We start from the raw sequence: 16,826 nt of genomic DNA on the forward strand, positions 1-16,826 counted from the left end.
TTTAAATAAATTGCTTAGAGTAACTGCGTGGGCAAGGAGATTTGTGCACAATTTGCGCAACACAGAGAAACAGCGAGGAGAGCTCTGCGCTCAGGAGATTGAGGCAGCAGAAAAATACTGGATCAGGCTGACACAAATGAAATGTTTCTCTAAGGAAATGAGACAACTGGAAACAAAGAGGGAATTGGACAGAACATCAAAGGTTCTCCCCTTGAAACCCTTTTTGGATGAGGAAAATCTGATGCGAGTTGGAGGACGACTGCAAAAGGCAAATTGGGCTTATGGCCAAAAACATCCATGGATTTTGCCGTCAGAGGATACATTTTCCGAGTTGTTAATAAAAAGGTCCCACGATGACGTCATGCACTCTGGTCTACAGGACACCTTGACCCAAGTCAGAGAAAGGTATTGGCTGGTGAGAGGCAGACAGATCACGAAGAAAATTTTGGAAAAATGTTTGATATGTCGTAAGAGTAAGGTTAAAGCTGGCCAACAACCCTTTGCACCATTACCACGTGATCGTATTACAGAGGCTCAGCCATTTGAAGTGGTGGGTGTAGATTTTGCCGGTCCCTTACTTGTTAAACCAGACAGACAGAAAACGTATGTCGCTCTGTTCACATGTGCAGTTACGCGAGCAGTCCATCTGGAGCTAGTCTCTGACTTATCCACTGATGCGTTTTTGCTGTCTTTTCGAAGATTTATTGCACGAAGAGGAATCTGCTCTACTATCTATTCTGACAATGCTAAAACTTTTAAGCGAGCAGAACAGGATTTAAAGGAATTGTGGAATGTGATGAAAGGAGAAGATATGAAAAGCTTTTTTTCTGGAAGGAAAATCACATGGAAATACATTGTAGAAAGAGCTGCATGGTGGGGTGGGATGTGGGAACGTCTTGTCCGCTCCGTTAAAACCTGCATCAGGAAAGTCCTTGGGAGGGCCTATCTGACGTATGAGGAGATGCAAACTTTGTTAACAGAAGTGGAAGCAGTGATCAATTCAAGGCCGCTTACCTATTTGCATACTGATTTTCAGGATCCATCACCCCTCACCCCAGCTCATTTTTTGATTGGACAAAGAATAACCACTTTACCCTCTCAGCCTGTCCAGGTCACAGACAACAGGAAGGTGGATGGAGAACAGCTGACGAAGCGCTGGAGTTACCGCCGCAAACTGGTGGGTGAGTTTTGGAACAGATGGAAAACAGAATATCTGATGGAGTTGCGTTCTGCTCACTGTACCAGAAGTGTGAAATCAACTTTATTCAAGGTTGGAGATTTTGTTCTTGTTCATGATGAAAGGCTGCCACGTCACATGTGGAGGATGGGTCGAGTGGAGGAAGTGTTTCAAGGCCGTGATGGAAAAGTAAGATCATGTTCTATTCGTTTACCTTTCAACATTATTCTAAGAAGACCTATTCAACTGCTTTATCATCTGGAAGTGGAGTGATGAACGTGTTAAACGTCCATCGGCCCGGAGTTTGTTGCGGTTTGAGTGTCACATTAACCTGTCACCTTCAGTACCCTGGACAGTGCCGCAGAGGAGCCGCGGAGAGGCCGCACGCTGAGTGCGTCTGCGCTCAGAGCTTATTAGGACCTGATGTGCTTCACCTGGGAGACGCCACTGAGAGAAAGCCACTCTCGCCACACAGAACTTTTCCCCCTACCCTTTCCCCTGATTTTATAGTTGTTAAAGTATAGTAAATAAAGTAACGAATTTTGTACCTGCAACTTCGACTCCTCCTATATCCGCACCTTACAGCATTATTGAGCTCCCTCTCTCTGCCATGGATCATATCCTGACTGTTCGAATTAGCCGCAATACAAATGTTCAAGTTCCTCCAATAAAACCGTTTGAGCCATGAATTTCTTTGATGTTATAAGAAGCAGTTGGAGATTAATTTCTTTGCTGAGTGGCATTTCAGGAATCATACTGCGAGGTGGAGATGGCTTTTTATTCACTTCCTTTGCCATCTGGGTCAGTTGAGTCATATCAGAACCGCCTTGACAAGCATAGCATCCATCAAGAAAACAACAGGATAGAATATGTTCATCTACATTAGCAGACAATAGAGACAGAGCAGTATCAGAAAAGGCTATTGACAACATATGTGTCCTCAGTTTACCACAATATTCTCTCAATGACAATTAGATGCAATCAGTGTTGTAATTACATAATAAGGATTGGGTGATAATAAGGTGGGGTAGTATTTCATGAAAAAAGAGAAATAATGATGTAAAAAGAAAATGTAAAACCTTTATTAGAGTTGGATTTTTGTTACCAGGTAATCATGGGACAACACATTACTCAGTAATCTGGCTTTTTAATTTGTCTTTCAATTGAATTTTATTTATTTATTAATCTTTCTTTTATTTTCTATTTCAGCCTGATGTACTACTTTGACTATTCTGTTTATTCTATTGTATTGTTTTGTTCTTCATAACCCATCTTTTATGTTTGTTTTACTTGACTACTTGTACTTTTCTACTCGTTTTTACCCACTTTATTCTATAGTGACTTTATTTTATTCTTTCCTTTTATATATTTTAATATTTTATTAATCTTTTATTACTTTTATTATTTTTACATTTCTGGTGTTGCCTCATTGCAGATTCTTGAGTTATGATGTTTCCTGAGTTTCTATTTATATATGTTTTCCTGTTTGTTTGTTCTGACTATGTAAAGCACTCTGTGTTACATCATGATGTATGAAAAGTTATATACAAAGAAAGTTTCATTTATTGATAATGGATCAAAAGATATCAACACAGGAATGTAGTGTTACATGTAGGCCAATTTGTTCTAAATGAGTGTCAGTCATATTTCAGTAATAATGGAGTAACACAGTTTCCTCTTCATATAGATGTATGGGGTTCAATTCATGGCTGGAAGTAAAACTAAAGGTTTAATCACGTTGGATGATATGATTTGTTTTCTTCTATGGATTAAAATAATGGAATAACAGGGATGGAAGTTTTCTGAGCATGAGATATTAAGACAAATATCAATCTACTGTCAGTGTGTTAAGTTCAGAGCTTGTTTCAGGAAGTGGTTAGCCTAGCTTAGCATAACTGGAAGTGACTGGAAGTAGGGGGGGAAGTTTAAAAATAAACAGCAACACTCAGTTCACTGTTTAACATGTTTATCTGGTTTGTTAATTTCATACACAGAGAAGCAAAATAACAGTTTGTGGTTTCATTTGTATTATTACTTTAACTCAACCTTACATCTGTGGCCTGTTTGTGATTGTATATAATGACTTGTTTTATTAAAGTGTATTATAATAAAATAGAATAGAATAGAATAGAATATCTTTTATTGTCATTGTACAACAGGTGTCACAATGAGATTGGTTCTGGATTCTCTTCCCCTGGTGCACTAAAAAGGTCAAAATAAATATTATACGTAAAAACTATAAAATACTTTAACAGCTATTTACACACACACAAACACAACACATGTGCACATGTCGCACATGTCGTACATATTGCATATGTTACATTGAGGTAGATGTTGGATACTGTTAGTTGCATTGGTTGTGCAATGGTTTACAAGGTGCTGTGGGGTGGGGCCTAATTGTTCAGGAGCCTGATTGCCCAAGGATAAAAAAAGGATAGAATGATATACTGCAGGGGATAAGAGGACAGAGTGCCTAATATTAACCTCAGGCAGGTCGCTGATATTTTACCGAATGGGAAATCAGAGTGTGGGTGCAGGTCCACTGTCCTGTGGCAGATAAGGAGGGTGAGGTCTCATTGCAGCCTGACCCTCATCTGCTGGGCAGCCTGCAGTGTTCTGATAAAATGTTCACCTGTCAGCATGAACACACAGAAGCACAGAGCTGCGCACAGACAGTCTGGTAAGCTCAGCTGAGGATAGGAGCAGTTACTGTTTGGATATCCTGGCTGGGCTGTTGAGAGGTTTACTGCTGTTTACTGTTCAGTTTCATCACAATAGTGATCAGAAAAATATTTGACAGGTTTTCCAAATCTATAGCCAAAAAACTGCATTTTTGGCTATAAATCTTTCACGTAAAAAATGTACAAGCTGATCTACTAACGCAGCGCACTGAGGTTTGTGTCTTTCAACTCTGCAAGATAATACACACTGTCCATTTAGTAGTTTACCATAATAAATGTAATATTAGTAGTTTACCATAATGAATGTAATATGAGACGTTTTAACCCCAGTGTGCAAAATACAATGAGGAGAAAATGTAAATATGTTATTTAGCACACACATTGTGATTTACCAAACCTGAAGGTATTATTTCTGACGCTAACTGTGTCTATAAATAATACCTTTGAAGGACAGGTATTAACAGGCTGCTCACTATATACAGATGACTGTTGTTAAGGCTGATTTATGATTCTACGTAACCTCCACGCCGTAACTACGCCGGTGCCCGGACGCCGTCGTGCACCTTTCGAAGTTCTGTGTCTCTCCATTATGTCATGTTATGTGCTCCTTTCCTGAATGGTTATCGCTGTCTCTGCGTGGCAGAGGCAGGTGACCGGAATTAATTTCACGATACCGGAAATACGTTGCTACCAGGCAAACCAATCACAGCCCTTGCGGTCTGCATTGCCTCGATGCGTAGTTAAATTTCTGGGGAGGTGCACGTCACAGAGAGCTCTGTGTAGGTACGCCATCGGCTTGACGTCGACCCAACGTAGAAGCATAAATCAGCCTTTACTGCGGTGAAGAGGAGACGGAGACACAATGACAGAATACGCACAGGACGGATTTTTGTGTTAATATTTTTGGAGTGGAATATTAGTGGTTTTACTAACAGCATTGACTTTGTCACAAATACTCTCCCATATGTGGGTTTTTATGGTAATATATATATTTTTTATAATATATTTGTTAAAATCTTCCACTAGAACCTGATCACATTTCATTTAGCGCCTGCAGCCAGACATCCCAAACTACAGAAAGTCATTTCAGGGAGGTCCATTTGATTCCTCTGATTAAGCCAGTGTTTGATCCTTTCCATTGCAACTGTTAAAGCTGTTGATTTCGCTGCCATGGTGCCATTAGGTCATTTAATTTGTCATCCTAACATCTAATTTTACTGTTTCGTAGACAAAACACATCAGTCGTTGTCCAGTATGCAGCTTACATGAGTGCAGTGTGGAAATGTGAAGCTTCCAGTGAACATGCAGTACTAGTCAAAAGTTTGGAGACACTTTCTCATTTAAGAGAATGGAAAGCTGTGTCCAAACTCTTGAATGGTACACTGTATGTACACTGACAATGGACTTTACAGTGAAGCAGAAGACATTTTGTATCAAACAGTGAAACTTGTCACCATGATTACTCTGTTAAAAATGAACAGACTCACCAAAGACTGTCCTGGCTGGCACAGACTCTCTGTTGAGCCAGAATGAGACCTGGGAGAGGATGACCGTCATGATACAGGGCAGATATGTCTGTATTACAAAGTAGCCAATCTTTCTCTTCAGGTGGAAGTGGGCTGTCATGACTGTATATTCACCTGAGGGTAAACAGAAACACACAAACACACTTCATGTAAATGAAAAATGAACCTTAAGCTCAGTGAGGATGCTCTGGCAGCAGCAGTTTGCATGGTTACACATGTGCCCCAAGCATCAATGGGTTCATTAGAGGATGTATACATTACATGTGTGTAAGGATTTGTTTTGATGTAAAATGTATTCATCATGGAAGAGGACATCTACAGAATATTTTATAGTTAATTGTAGAGAATAAATCATTGGGATAATAATAATAAAATAATCTAAGTATACAGCAGGAACAAAGTGTTTCATTATGTAGAGACTGTGTTGTGTGTGCCTGTCAGAAGTAGCTTTGATCACACAGTGTGTTGCTTTAAGCTCAGCCGTCTTTGTTAGAGGTCTGATGGACTTTGGTTTTGTAGAATTCACTAGGCTATTTTTCTAGCCCTGTGTTGCCCTGTGATGCTGCAGCTCCCATCTTCTCTTCCCATCCTTACTTCCTGGAGGCAGAGAATAACACTTCAAAGAGGTATGAAGTGAGTGAGCTTAATGCTATAAAAACACAGATAAAAAGAAAACACACTAGCACTGTAAATAAAATCTCTTTTCTCACTGGACGGAAAATGAAGTCATTCCAAAAATATATTTTAGGGCCATACCAGAATATGTTACCCAATGCAGAATGTTATACTAATCATTTTTCAAAGCATAAACATACCAAATACCAGTTTTTGTAAATCAGTTTAATAAAACTTTTAGGTAGCCCTATATTAAAAGTTCATTTGACTGAGCTTTAAATCTTTAAAAGCTTCTTTATAGTTAAATAAAACTTTAATTAATCAACGTATTGGTTAAATCTATCAAATATTGGAGGAAACGTAAAACAAATGCATCCATCATAAGTTCCAAAAGCTCAAGGCGATATTTACAGATTGTTCCAGTGTGTGCTTACAGTGCACAGCATTTATAAAGATGTTGCATGGACCTTACTGGATTTGGGTTTGGGGTGAATAGTATATTATTTCTATATACAGGTGATGTTGTACCCTCTGGGCGTTTTGCCTGCCGCACCTGCTCAGGTGCCTTCTGGGTCAGCTGCAGGGTCGTCAGCTGGGGCCACTGTTCACTGATGTTTCTCCCCCTTACCAGTACATCTCCTGGTGGGGGGGCAGTGGCTAAGTGGGGATGTCTCCCCGCCACTTCCTGCAGCTGACCCTAATGGGGTGTATTACCCCATTTGTTCTCCCTCCTCCATAGCCACAACCAGTGGCTAGTCTTCTCGGCCTCTTCAGCCAGCTCTTTGATGGCCCTCTGCAGCCTCGCCCCTGTCGCTCCGACCGGCCGTAGCAGGTGGATTGCTGACCTCCCAACAAAGCCCCTGCATCCAATCTCCACTGCGTGGATTGTTGTAACCCAGCCTGCTTCCCTGCAATCTGCTGCCAGGTCAGAGTATTTTAGCCACTTGAACTCGTTGGCTGCTGCCTTCCTCCCATGGGACGGTCGGTTCGATGATTGCGACCTTGTGTGCAGCTGCGGACCACAGGACGCAGTCTGGTCTGAGCGTGGTCTGTGTGATCTCTGATGGAAAAACCAGCCGTCTGCTCAGATCGACCCTCCCATGCCTTCCCGGGAGTAAGCAGAGATGTTCTTCCTGTCTCTGGCTTGTGGGGGACTGTGCCCGCTCTTACGAAGTGAATGAGCTTTTGCTGGTCTGCTAATGCGTTGTTTGCAGTGACCCTGTACTTCTCTAGGAACTCCGCCAGTTTCTGTAGCACCTGGTTGTGTCTCCACCTATAACGCCCCTTTGCCAAGGCTACCTTTCACCCTGACAGGATGTGTCTGAGGCCTGCACTGGTGTCATTGCACAGGGGGCACTTGTTCTCATTTCCAAACCAGCAGGAGAGGTTGCAGGGGCAGGCCAGGGTGTCGTAGGCCGCTCTTACCATGAAGCTGAGCCGAGCCTGGGGAGTTCGCCATATGTCTGCCCAGTTGATGGTTCTGGTAGCTGTGTCCTCCCTCCTTGTCCACGCCCCTTGCTGCCCTTCGGACACAGCCTTGGTGTACAGGCGCTCTTGTTCTGCCTGTGTGACCTCCTCCACTACCATCTTCTTCCTCTGCTCCCTGGAAGATCTGGACCAGAATGGTGCTGCTCTCTCCTGCCTCAGGCCTGCTCGGTTGCTTTGCACCATTCCCACAACTTCCTTATGCTGCAACCTGCTGATGGCTCGATCCACCTCTGCTTTTGCCCTCCACCTGCGTCCTGTGTGTACCTCAGCCTCTGCACTTCTTACCAGTTGATCCCTTGACTCCCTCAGCTCTAGCACTAGGCATGTTTTCTCCTGCTTGTAGCCAAGGCTGAGGGACTTCAGTGGGAGTTGCAGCGCATTGTTACCAAAGAGAGCAACGTCTGAGAAGCAGCGAGGGAGTCCCAGTCATTTCCTTATGAAGCTATTGGTGATGCTATCCATCCTGCTGGCTGCTGAAGAAGGAACTTCGCACACTTTAAGTGGCCACAGCAATCGTTGGAATAGCGTGAACTGATAGCACCACACCTTGTACTTTCCTGGCAGTTGGCTGCTATCAATCCTTGCCAGCCCCTCCGCCAGCTGCTTCTGTGCCTCTTTCGCCATTTGTCTGTCTGAGAGTTGTGCTGTGTACTCCCTCCCAAGGCTCCGGATTGGTTTTTCTGCCAGCCGTGGGATTTCCTCGACTCCTGCGATGAACACCGCGCTGTCGTTTCTCACTCCCTCACGAGACTTTGAGGTCTTGATCTTTAGCCTTGCCCATGCTGTCAACTCATCGAGGCGCTTCAGTAGTCTTGATATTATACAGTATATGCACATTTTATAACACTTAAATATATAAATAGGTTTTTTGATGTAAAAAAAAACCCATTCTGTACGCTTGTATTTAAATATTTGTGAACAACAAACAAAAATCTCTTTTCTATATTTCTGCAAATATGTAATATGCAATGTTCTATCTAGATGTCTTCATAACAGTGCTTTTTAACTTTAACGTGAAATATACCAGATAGAAGTATTCAGATCATTTCCTGAAGTAGCAATGTATACACATTGTTTTTTTACAATGTAATTATAAAAAGTATGAAAGTGTCAGTAACAAAATTGTGTAAATCTATCAAAATTAAAAGTACTCAAAGCAGGAAAATGACTGTGTATATTATGTATTCTGTAAGAACTGTGTAATTATTTTACACATGTTTGCATGTTATGTAGCTTCATCTATAAAAAATATTAATTCTAAACAAGACATACTGCTCTGTGTTTGTATTCCTCAGCCAAACAGTCAAGTTACAGTTAACATCCTGTTCTGTCTAGACTCTGAATATTTGTAATGAAGACTTGAATAAAATAACCACATTTTTAAGTTGGACACCCAAAATTAGGATCACCAATTCAGTATCTGACCAAATGTGAAATGTGGTCACAATCCCTTTCTGTTCCTGAGTCATGCTGTTGAATAATGGCCAGAAACATTTTGCAGAACATGTATGACAGTGAAGTTGACCTTCGACCTTTTGGATATAAAATGTAATCCCTTTGTGATTTTATCCTATTGGACATTTGTGTGAAACATCAACATTAGCATATGAATTCTTGAGCAAATTTGAAGAAATTCCCTCAAGGTGTTCCTGAGATATTGTGTTCACAAAAAATGGGACGGATGGATGGATAGATGGACAATCTAAAACAATCTGAATCATATTTCAGAAGCCTATTATATGCTGTTCTATGTACTAGTAACTATAACGGTCAGATAAATGTAGTCAAGTAAAATGTACAATATTTTACTCAGACATATATATATAATATAGTGGAGTAGCATGAAACGAAAATACTCCAATACAAGCACTTCAACATTATATTTAAGTACTTGAGTTAATGTATTTAGTTACTTCACTCCACTAAATTGCACAAATGTGAAAATTTTTTTGAGCAGAAATATTCCAATACACTTTTTATTTCACTTTAAAACCTTGTTAGCATTCGTACATCTTATAAAATACCCTCAATGAGGCTTAAACTAGCAGTTGATTATAAGTCAAATACATCCAAAATGAATCTGGCTGCTTGTGTTACTGTTAATACAGAAGCTGCAACAAGTGGGTGTGGAGTCTTTGGAGATATTTGAAGTAAATTAATATGAAATACAACTATTACATGAACTGTTGATAAGAACATGAGTGTTGAGTAATAAACTGTTACATCATTGAAGAAGTTATTATTTTAGTTTTACACACTTCACAAAAATGGAAAATGTAATGGATTTATCAAAATATGATCTAATGAATCTAAGTGACTAGATCTGATTTGACATTATAATCATTCACTTTTTACACATTGCTATTTTATTCTTTGTAACACCTTCAGGAAGTCTGGCTGTTGTTTATTTTGTCTTTTATAATGATATCAATTTTTATTTGGTACAAAATCAAATGATCATGACACCTTTTCATTTGGAATACTCTCTCTGGCTCTTTTCTGCTTGTCTGACTTGTAATCAACGTATGATGCTCACCAGTACTGGATTTAATGGTCTCCTTCCCCACAGTTTGGCCCACCAAGTCGTACTGGTTGAGTCTGGATCCATCAGCTGCCACATCCACAGACTGGGAAGCATTACGAGTCCAGATGTAAGTAACCTCTGTCTTAGTGTAGGCATCTGAAGCAGGGAAGGCAGAGACACTAATCAACAAAGTAATCATACAAATCATGATCAACACAGTCTCATACCAGAGCACCTTATTAATGCTGTCGGCTCAAATTACAGAGATCACAAGCCCCAACATCAAGAGAGCTATAATTACTCCTACGTGGAAAATCACAGCCAAGATACACATTAATAACTCCATGTACATTATACTATTTTACTTTAAAAAAAAAAAAAAAAAAAAAAAGATTCAGTCTTTTCAACAAAATATTCATAAAATGTTGTTTCCCATCAATTATATTCACATATAATACAAGCTCACTGACACCTGAGATGATAGGGTTACAACAACAACACATGGGCGTGTGTGTTTTAAACACAACAATGACACTGTGTAATTAAATGTTAATGTTGATAGCAAACACAGAACATCATTAAAAATATGGAACTGATTTTTTTTTATTCAGGTTCCAAACACTACACTACTACAACACTACATTTGTCATTCTGGGTAGAAAAAACCAAGTCCTTTAGTTTGGTGTTGAGAGTAGAGTGCTGGCATATACAGTATGGATGATGTCATGCTTTGCACACTTACAGCTGCCAAACTTGAGAGGACATGAGTGAGAGTCCATAGGGAAGTCTTCCAGGTGCATGGGACACTCAGCTTGAACCGTTAGCCTGGCAATGAACACACACACACACACACACACACACACACACACACACACACACACACACACACACACACACACACACACACACACACACACACACACTATTTTGAGTGATGATCACAGGATGACACTTTTTGATACAGCCTAGAGGTTGGAAATAAATTGTTGTCATAAACTGTGAGGAAACAGACTCTTTAAAATGTGAGTTTAAAACGGATTATATATAAAAGCAATGGACAGAGCACCCCTTCTGGTAACGCTTTATATTACACTCCTTGTAATAAGCATTAGTTAATAGGTAATAAGTCCCTTATAAGATGCTTATTAACATTATTATGTGTTTATAAGACTATATAAGTGGTAATAACACCATTATAATATAGTTAATATCAGATTATAAGACATTTATAAGAATTTATAAGAAACTTGTTAACAGTTTATAGATGCTTAAGAACATGAGTATCTTATAATTGTTCATAATAGCATTACAAACACATATATTGAGTCAACTAACCCATCCATTATGTCATTGTCATGCCTTTACTAATCTTTTTTTGTTTGCTTTATTAATATTAAAATACTTTATTTTATTTAAAATGCTTTATTGTGCATCTCTTTTCAGGGGGTAATATATACAATTATATAATATAATATAATTAAAACTATTTAAATTCAAAGCAATGATTCTCATCCAATGTCTGACACACACAACAATAAGCAGCTGTATGAATGTTTATACTTTGAAAAAAATAAAAATAAATAAAACAAAACAGCTACCTCATGGTGTAGAGCAAGGTTCCATCCTCCATGATCCTCAGCAGTTTGTTGGGCATGGTCATGTTGTGTGCCACAGACTTCTTGCCGTTATGGAAGAAGGTGTCAGGGGTCCAGATTTTACTGGCCATGAGGTTGTTGAGAGGCAGAATGTTCATTGGACCGTGGAATTTTAATCGCTCGTCCTTCCAACTCTGACGGAAGAAAACATCCACAGTGTACTCCTAAGAGAGGGAGAGAGCAAGGAAAGCAGTGTTAAAAGAGCCCACAACACCCATGTGTATACATCCTGGCCTTTCTCAGTAAGCCAAGTATGAACTCGTGTCCTTGGTATTTTGACCTAGGCAAGCTGAAGTCGGTAGTCCAAACTCCTGAGAACAGGAAGATGCAGTACGCTCAGCTGGGCTTTAGTGATTACACTAACATTACTGTCTCTACCTGCTTTGTGACAAAATGATCTCAATTCAAACGACACTCGTTGCATAGCTGAGCAGAGTTGGTATAACCCTTAACTTTACCATCAGTCAATCCAGCAATAAATATTAGGTTTCAACTCCTGAGACCAATGTTCATAAAAGTCAAGAACACTTCCTGCAATTTGCAATGTTATTGGCTAAATGTTGACTTTTAATTTGAACAGCATTTAGGCTCCAAATGATCATGTGTCACAAGTCCAAGAAAGGCAGACTGACACATGAAAAGAGAAAAATAAGAGAATGGGACTGATAAGGAGTATCAATAAGAGTAGTGGTAACATCTTAATCATATTCATCCCTCACTATAATATTGCAGGAGGACAGTTACTGTGTGGTTACTATGTTTCAGTTTTTTTTATATGGGAACTCTTCAAATACATAGAGACAAAAGCTCAACACACCTTTTCCTTCTTTTCTCTTAATATAACCACACTCACAAGGTAATGCACATACCTGTCACCATGGTCAATGATCTTGTATAAATGTAGGCTTTATATTACTAATACAGAGCAGGAGAACGCTTTCTTATTAGTTCATGATTTGCAAACAATAGGTTGTCTTTAGAATGTAAATGCAAATTCTCATTTACAATCATATGTCCTGTTGTTGGTGTGAGAGTCTATCCTTTCCGGAGAGCCTCAATCCAGTTGAGTTTATTTTAACTTTAACTGTTAACTGTCATTATGTACTAGAAACTATGTAGAGCATAGGCTAGCTGTCTTATTGAGGGATATCATGTACTGTCTTGTTTAATCTGCGTGTGTGTGTGTGTGTGTGTGTGTGTGTGTGTGTGTGTGTGTGTGTGTGTGTGTGTGTGTGTGTGTGTGTGTGTATGTGTGTGTGTGTGTGTGTGTGGATTTGGTGTGGACCAGATGGACAGATGCTGACTCATCTGTAATAATCACGATTATGGGATTTTGGGCCATCTATCTATGAATCTACAGAGTAGAACATGCAGTAAATATTTATGGTCTCAAGAGAATGAATCACAAAGTTTTTGAGCTTGACCAGGGCTTTTTTTTTTTCTAGCACCAACATCCAGCCAAATTTCCTTTAGTACACACGTTATATTAAAATTCAGTGAGCAGATCACCATGAAATCTACTTTGTGGTGAATTTCATTAGTGTCAACTTCAAGACAAAAACGTTGCCACTTGGGGGAAGAGGAACAAGCGGAAAATGCAATATTGACACACTACCTTCTCATGGTGAACATGATAACAAACAGCCTTTTTACACATCCAACAGACACAGAGCAAGAGTATCATTCACTTGGAGTAGTGTTTGTGTCCACCTAATCAATGTAAGCCCAATATTCACCCATAGCTTTTGAATTTGAAGCAGTTGTGAGGTCTTCACCAACCCCTGAGAAAAACATCTGTCTCTCTAGCTGCTAAATGCTTTACTGTGTTCCATAGCTAATCTGCAAGATGCTGAAAAGCTTTAGAGCTGAGGGGGACTGCAGAGTGGGTGATAATTCTCTGTGAGAGTTAGCAACACTGTTTTCATTACATTACACTCTACACTTTTTAGTTTTACGTTTTTATAGCCACACTACTGGTACATCAATATTTGCTGTATACTGTCTGTGCTGCGCATCCGATTGCAATGAGGACAATTCAGCTTCTAGGGGCCTCCAAGCAGGGCTCTATACAGTTAGCTCCAATGTCCTGAATGTTTCTGCTCCACTATCTTTTTATTTTGCTACCCACATCTGTGAAACGCTTCAGGTAGACATCTGCAGCCCGAGGTGTGATTTAGTGACAGAGCCATGGTGCAACTGTAATGTGATGCAGAACTTTTTATTTCTATCCATACAGATAGTTTTGGTATAACTTGTCCAGGTTTTGAAAGATTTGTCTGTGAGATTTCTTCTTTCCAAACACAATACAGGTTAATGGAATGTCTTATTGTTGTGTTCATAGCATTTAAAAATGACACTTAAACAATACATATTAACTACGGATATAATATATCTTCACCTCTATGTGAACATTCTCTTAAAAAGGACTTATTATCCTCATCAACATGCCAACCACTTTTAACATTAACATCCAACACTGTGACACTATATATGAAAATAAGGAAAAACTAAATCGATCCCCTTTAATGCCAAGATGAATACATAAGAATGTAGCTTCATCAGCTATTATTACCACTGACAGACTGAAATCTGTGATATGAGACGTGTGAAATAAAGGAAAAATTCAGTTCTCTAATCCTACATGTCCTGTCGTCATGTCCTGTCTTCAGCCTCATATAGAGGCGGTCGCGTGATTGTGACTCCTGGCCGGGTTAAAACCTGTCTGTCAGTTTCACATCTAGCTGTTCCTCCAGGCAAGTGTCAGCCACGGTTTACATCAACATCACTGAGTGGCAACATCTCTCATTACTCCACAGAAAGCAGATCTACTCATGGTACTGCATGGACTTGTAAATGAAGGTTCCTATCTGAAGACAGAGTGAACAAACCCTTCCAGTTAGCCATTTTCACTGCAGTTTGACTATTTGATTTTTATGTTGCAAGCAACAAAGTTTGAATAGTAGCTGAAGGGAAAAAAGGAAATGCTTTAATTCAAACTTCATTATGAGCTAAAAGAACTTCATATAATCATCTAAGCTAAGGGTATTAGTATTCAATAACTTTAAGGTATCGTCCAACATAAATCGATACCAACTAGTATGGAAACGTCTCCAGTCAAACGATACCTGCAATCCATCCTTTTTGTACCCAGAGTTAGAAAATATGACTATTTGTATGGACTCACTCACGACCAATCAATGCAAGCGTTCTTCAAATTAAAGCAACGTGATTGGCCCACTGCCACCCGTCTGTGGTGGTGAAGTCATGGTGAGTTTGAGTTAGTGTGCTTAGCAGTTCAGAAGCCAAGATGCCACCTAAACACTCTAAAGTGTGTCTACACTGTACACAACATGTGTAATGGTTATCTAATGATTCAGTTGGTATCAGTATCACATTAAGGGTACTTGGATTGGTACTGGTATTGTTATTTTTTAAATGATACACTGTAAGAAATGTCTATAGAATTAACACCAAAATGCTGTTAAATCATGACATCACAAAACTGTATATGGAAATACAATGGAGCATTATTTACTTTACAATAATATTTTGTAAAATACTAAACCAAATATAACTGTTCATTTTAAAGAAAGAATATGTAAAAAAAAAACAACAACAAAAAAACATATTCCTTTGTAGAAATGTGCTATTAGTGTAGTTTAAACGGAGAAAAAACGTATTACAAAAAGCAATACAATGCAGTTTAAAAAACATTATTGATATTATTATATTATATATTATAACATTATTTGTCAGGTAGATTTTGAGGGGAATTTATAGAAAAAAAAAACTGTTAAATGTCAGTCTTATAATCAGGCCTTTTTAGTTTGTTTGGTATTTTTCAGTGAAATTGACTGGATGTAAATCTTACTGTAATAATTGGTTTAATAGCATAATGTTCATGCTAATTCAGCAGAAAATCCAATGTTGAATTTACTGGATTACAATGTAATTTTTGTGAATCATGCAAGGTGGTATGTACATTACATTTACAGGTCGTCCTGTAAAGATGATTTCAGTTTTGCCTTACTTTTTTTTTTTTACAGTGTACTCAGCCGCATGCTTCTATAAGGGTCTGTTGACTAGAACTGGATCAATACAGCTGATAAACTCTTATCACAAATACGATCCCTACTGAGTTTAAACAAACTGAGTTATATTGGTATAGAAGCTGTGTAATACTTACCATGATATTTAAATTACATGGGATTAAAATGAGATGAGGAGCCAAATGAATTGGGACTTGATGGGATTTATAAAAACAAAAAGGGAAAGCAAAGTAAAGCAGGCATAAAAATATCACTGTACTTGTGTAGGTGGAAAGACTGAATGAAATGAGGAAATGAATGATCCATCCTACATGGAATTATACACACACATCACTCAACATCAAACCAAACATTCCAGCATGTAAACCCAGCATCATCTTAACATCATCAACATAAACAACCGACCAACCACACCGCAGGAAATAACCAACCAACAACCAATGTACAAACACTCAGCTGCACAGTAAATGAATGGATAGAGAAGAGTGATATTAGTTATATACCTGGAACACTGTATAATATTTTATTAATGAAGTATATATTTTATTCAGATTCTTTGTAGTATATCTTATGAGTGTGAGTACAGCTTTGTATTTATTTATTTTTTGCTTTGCTGCATTCTGACATTTGGATTAATTACTTCAGATGCATCAGTTTTTAAGAGTCATGTTTTCCCCTGTCCATTTGCTTAGCTCTAGTCGTGCCCCCCCCCCCCATGCTAGATCAACCACAGACCACAAAACACACGTGGTTCACTTTTTGTGACTCTCGAGTCACTCAGAGGGCAGAGGACTGCAAACTGCCCCACCACAGGTCAAAAAATATTCCCAAATCTGAGAGCGTGCAGGAAAGTGTTCACACTGGAAAAAAAAGCAGGACACAGGGCATTCTAAAGTGTCGTCATCTACCAATCAGAATGGAGAATTGGACATAATGAGGTGTGTATGTTTCTGGAGCTCACTGTGCATTCTGCAGACACAGACAGCACATTACAGCAATGAGAAACCTTCAAAAACAACTAGGCAGAGGGAGCAGCAGGGAGCCGTCCAATCTATCAGGAAAAGGAAGGCGTGTGTGTGTGTGTGTGTGTGCGCGTGTGTGTGTGTGT

The 16,826-nt window shown here is 39.1% G+C and overlaps 1 protein-coding gene across 1 annotated transcript in view; it reads right to left on the reverse strand.

The window, feature by feature from the left end:
• gabra2a (gamma-aminobutyric acid type A receptor subunit alpha2a) overlaps nucleotides 1-16,826 on the reverse strand; it is a 62,876-nt gene that overhangs the window by 15,182 nt on the left and 30,868 nt on the right. Inside the window, 4 exon segments of the mRNA XM_062439852.1 lie at nucleotides 5,349-5,501; nucleotides 10,027-10,170; nucleotides 10,757-10,839; nucleotides 11,613-11,833. Coding sequence (XP_062295836.1) covers nucleotides 5,349-5,501; nucleotides 10,027-10,170; nucleotides 10,757-10,839; nucleotides 11,613-11,833 — 601 coding nt within the window.

Source organism: Scomber scombrus, chromosome 19 (genome assembly GCF_963691925.1).
Source record: "Scomber scombrus chromosome 19, fScoSco1.1, whole genome shotgun sequence".
Classification (NCBI taxonomy): Eukaryota; Metazoa; Chordata; class Actinopteri; order Scombriformes; family Scombridae; genus Scomber; species Scomber scombrus.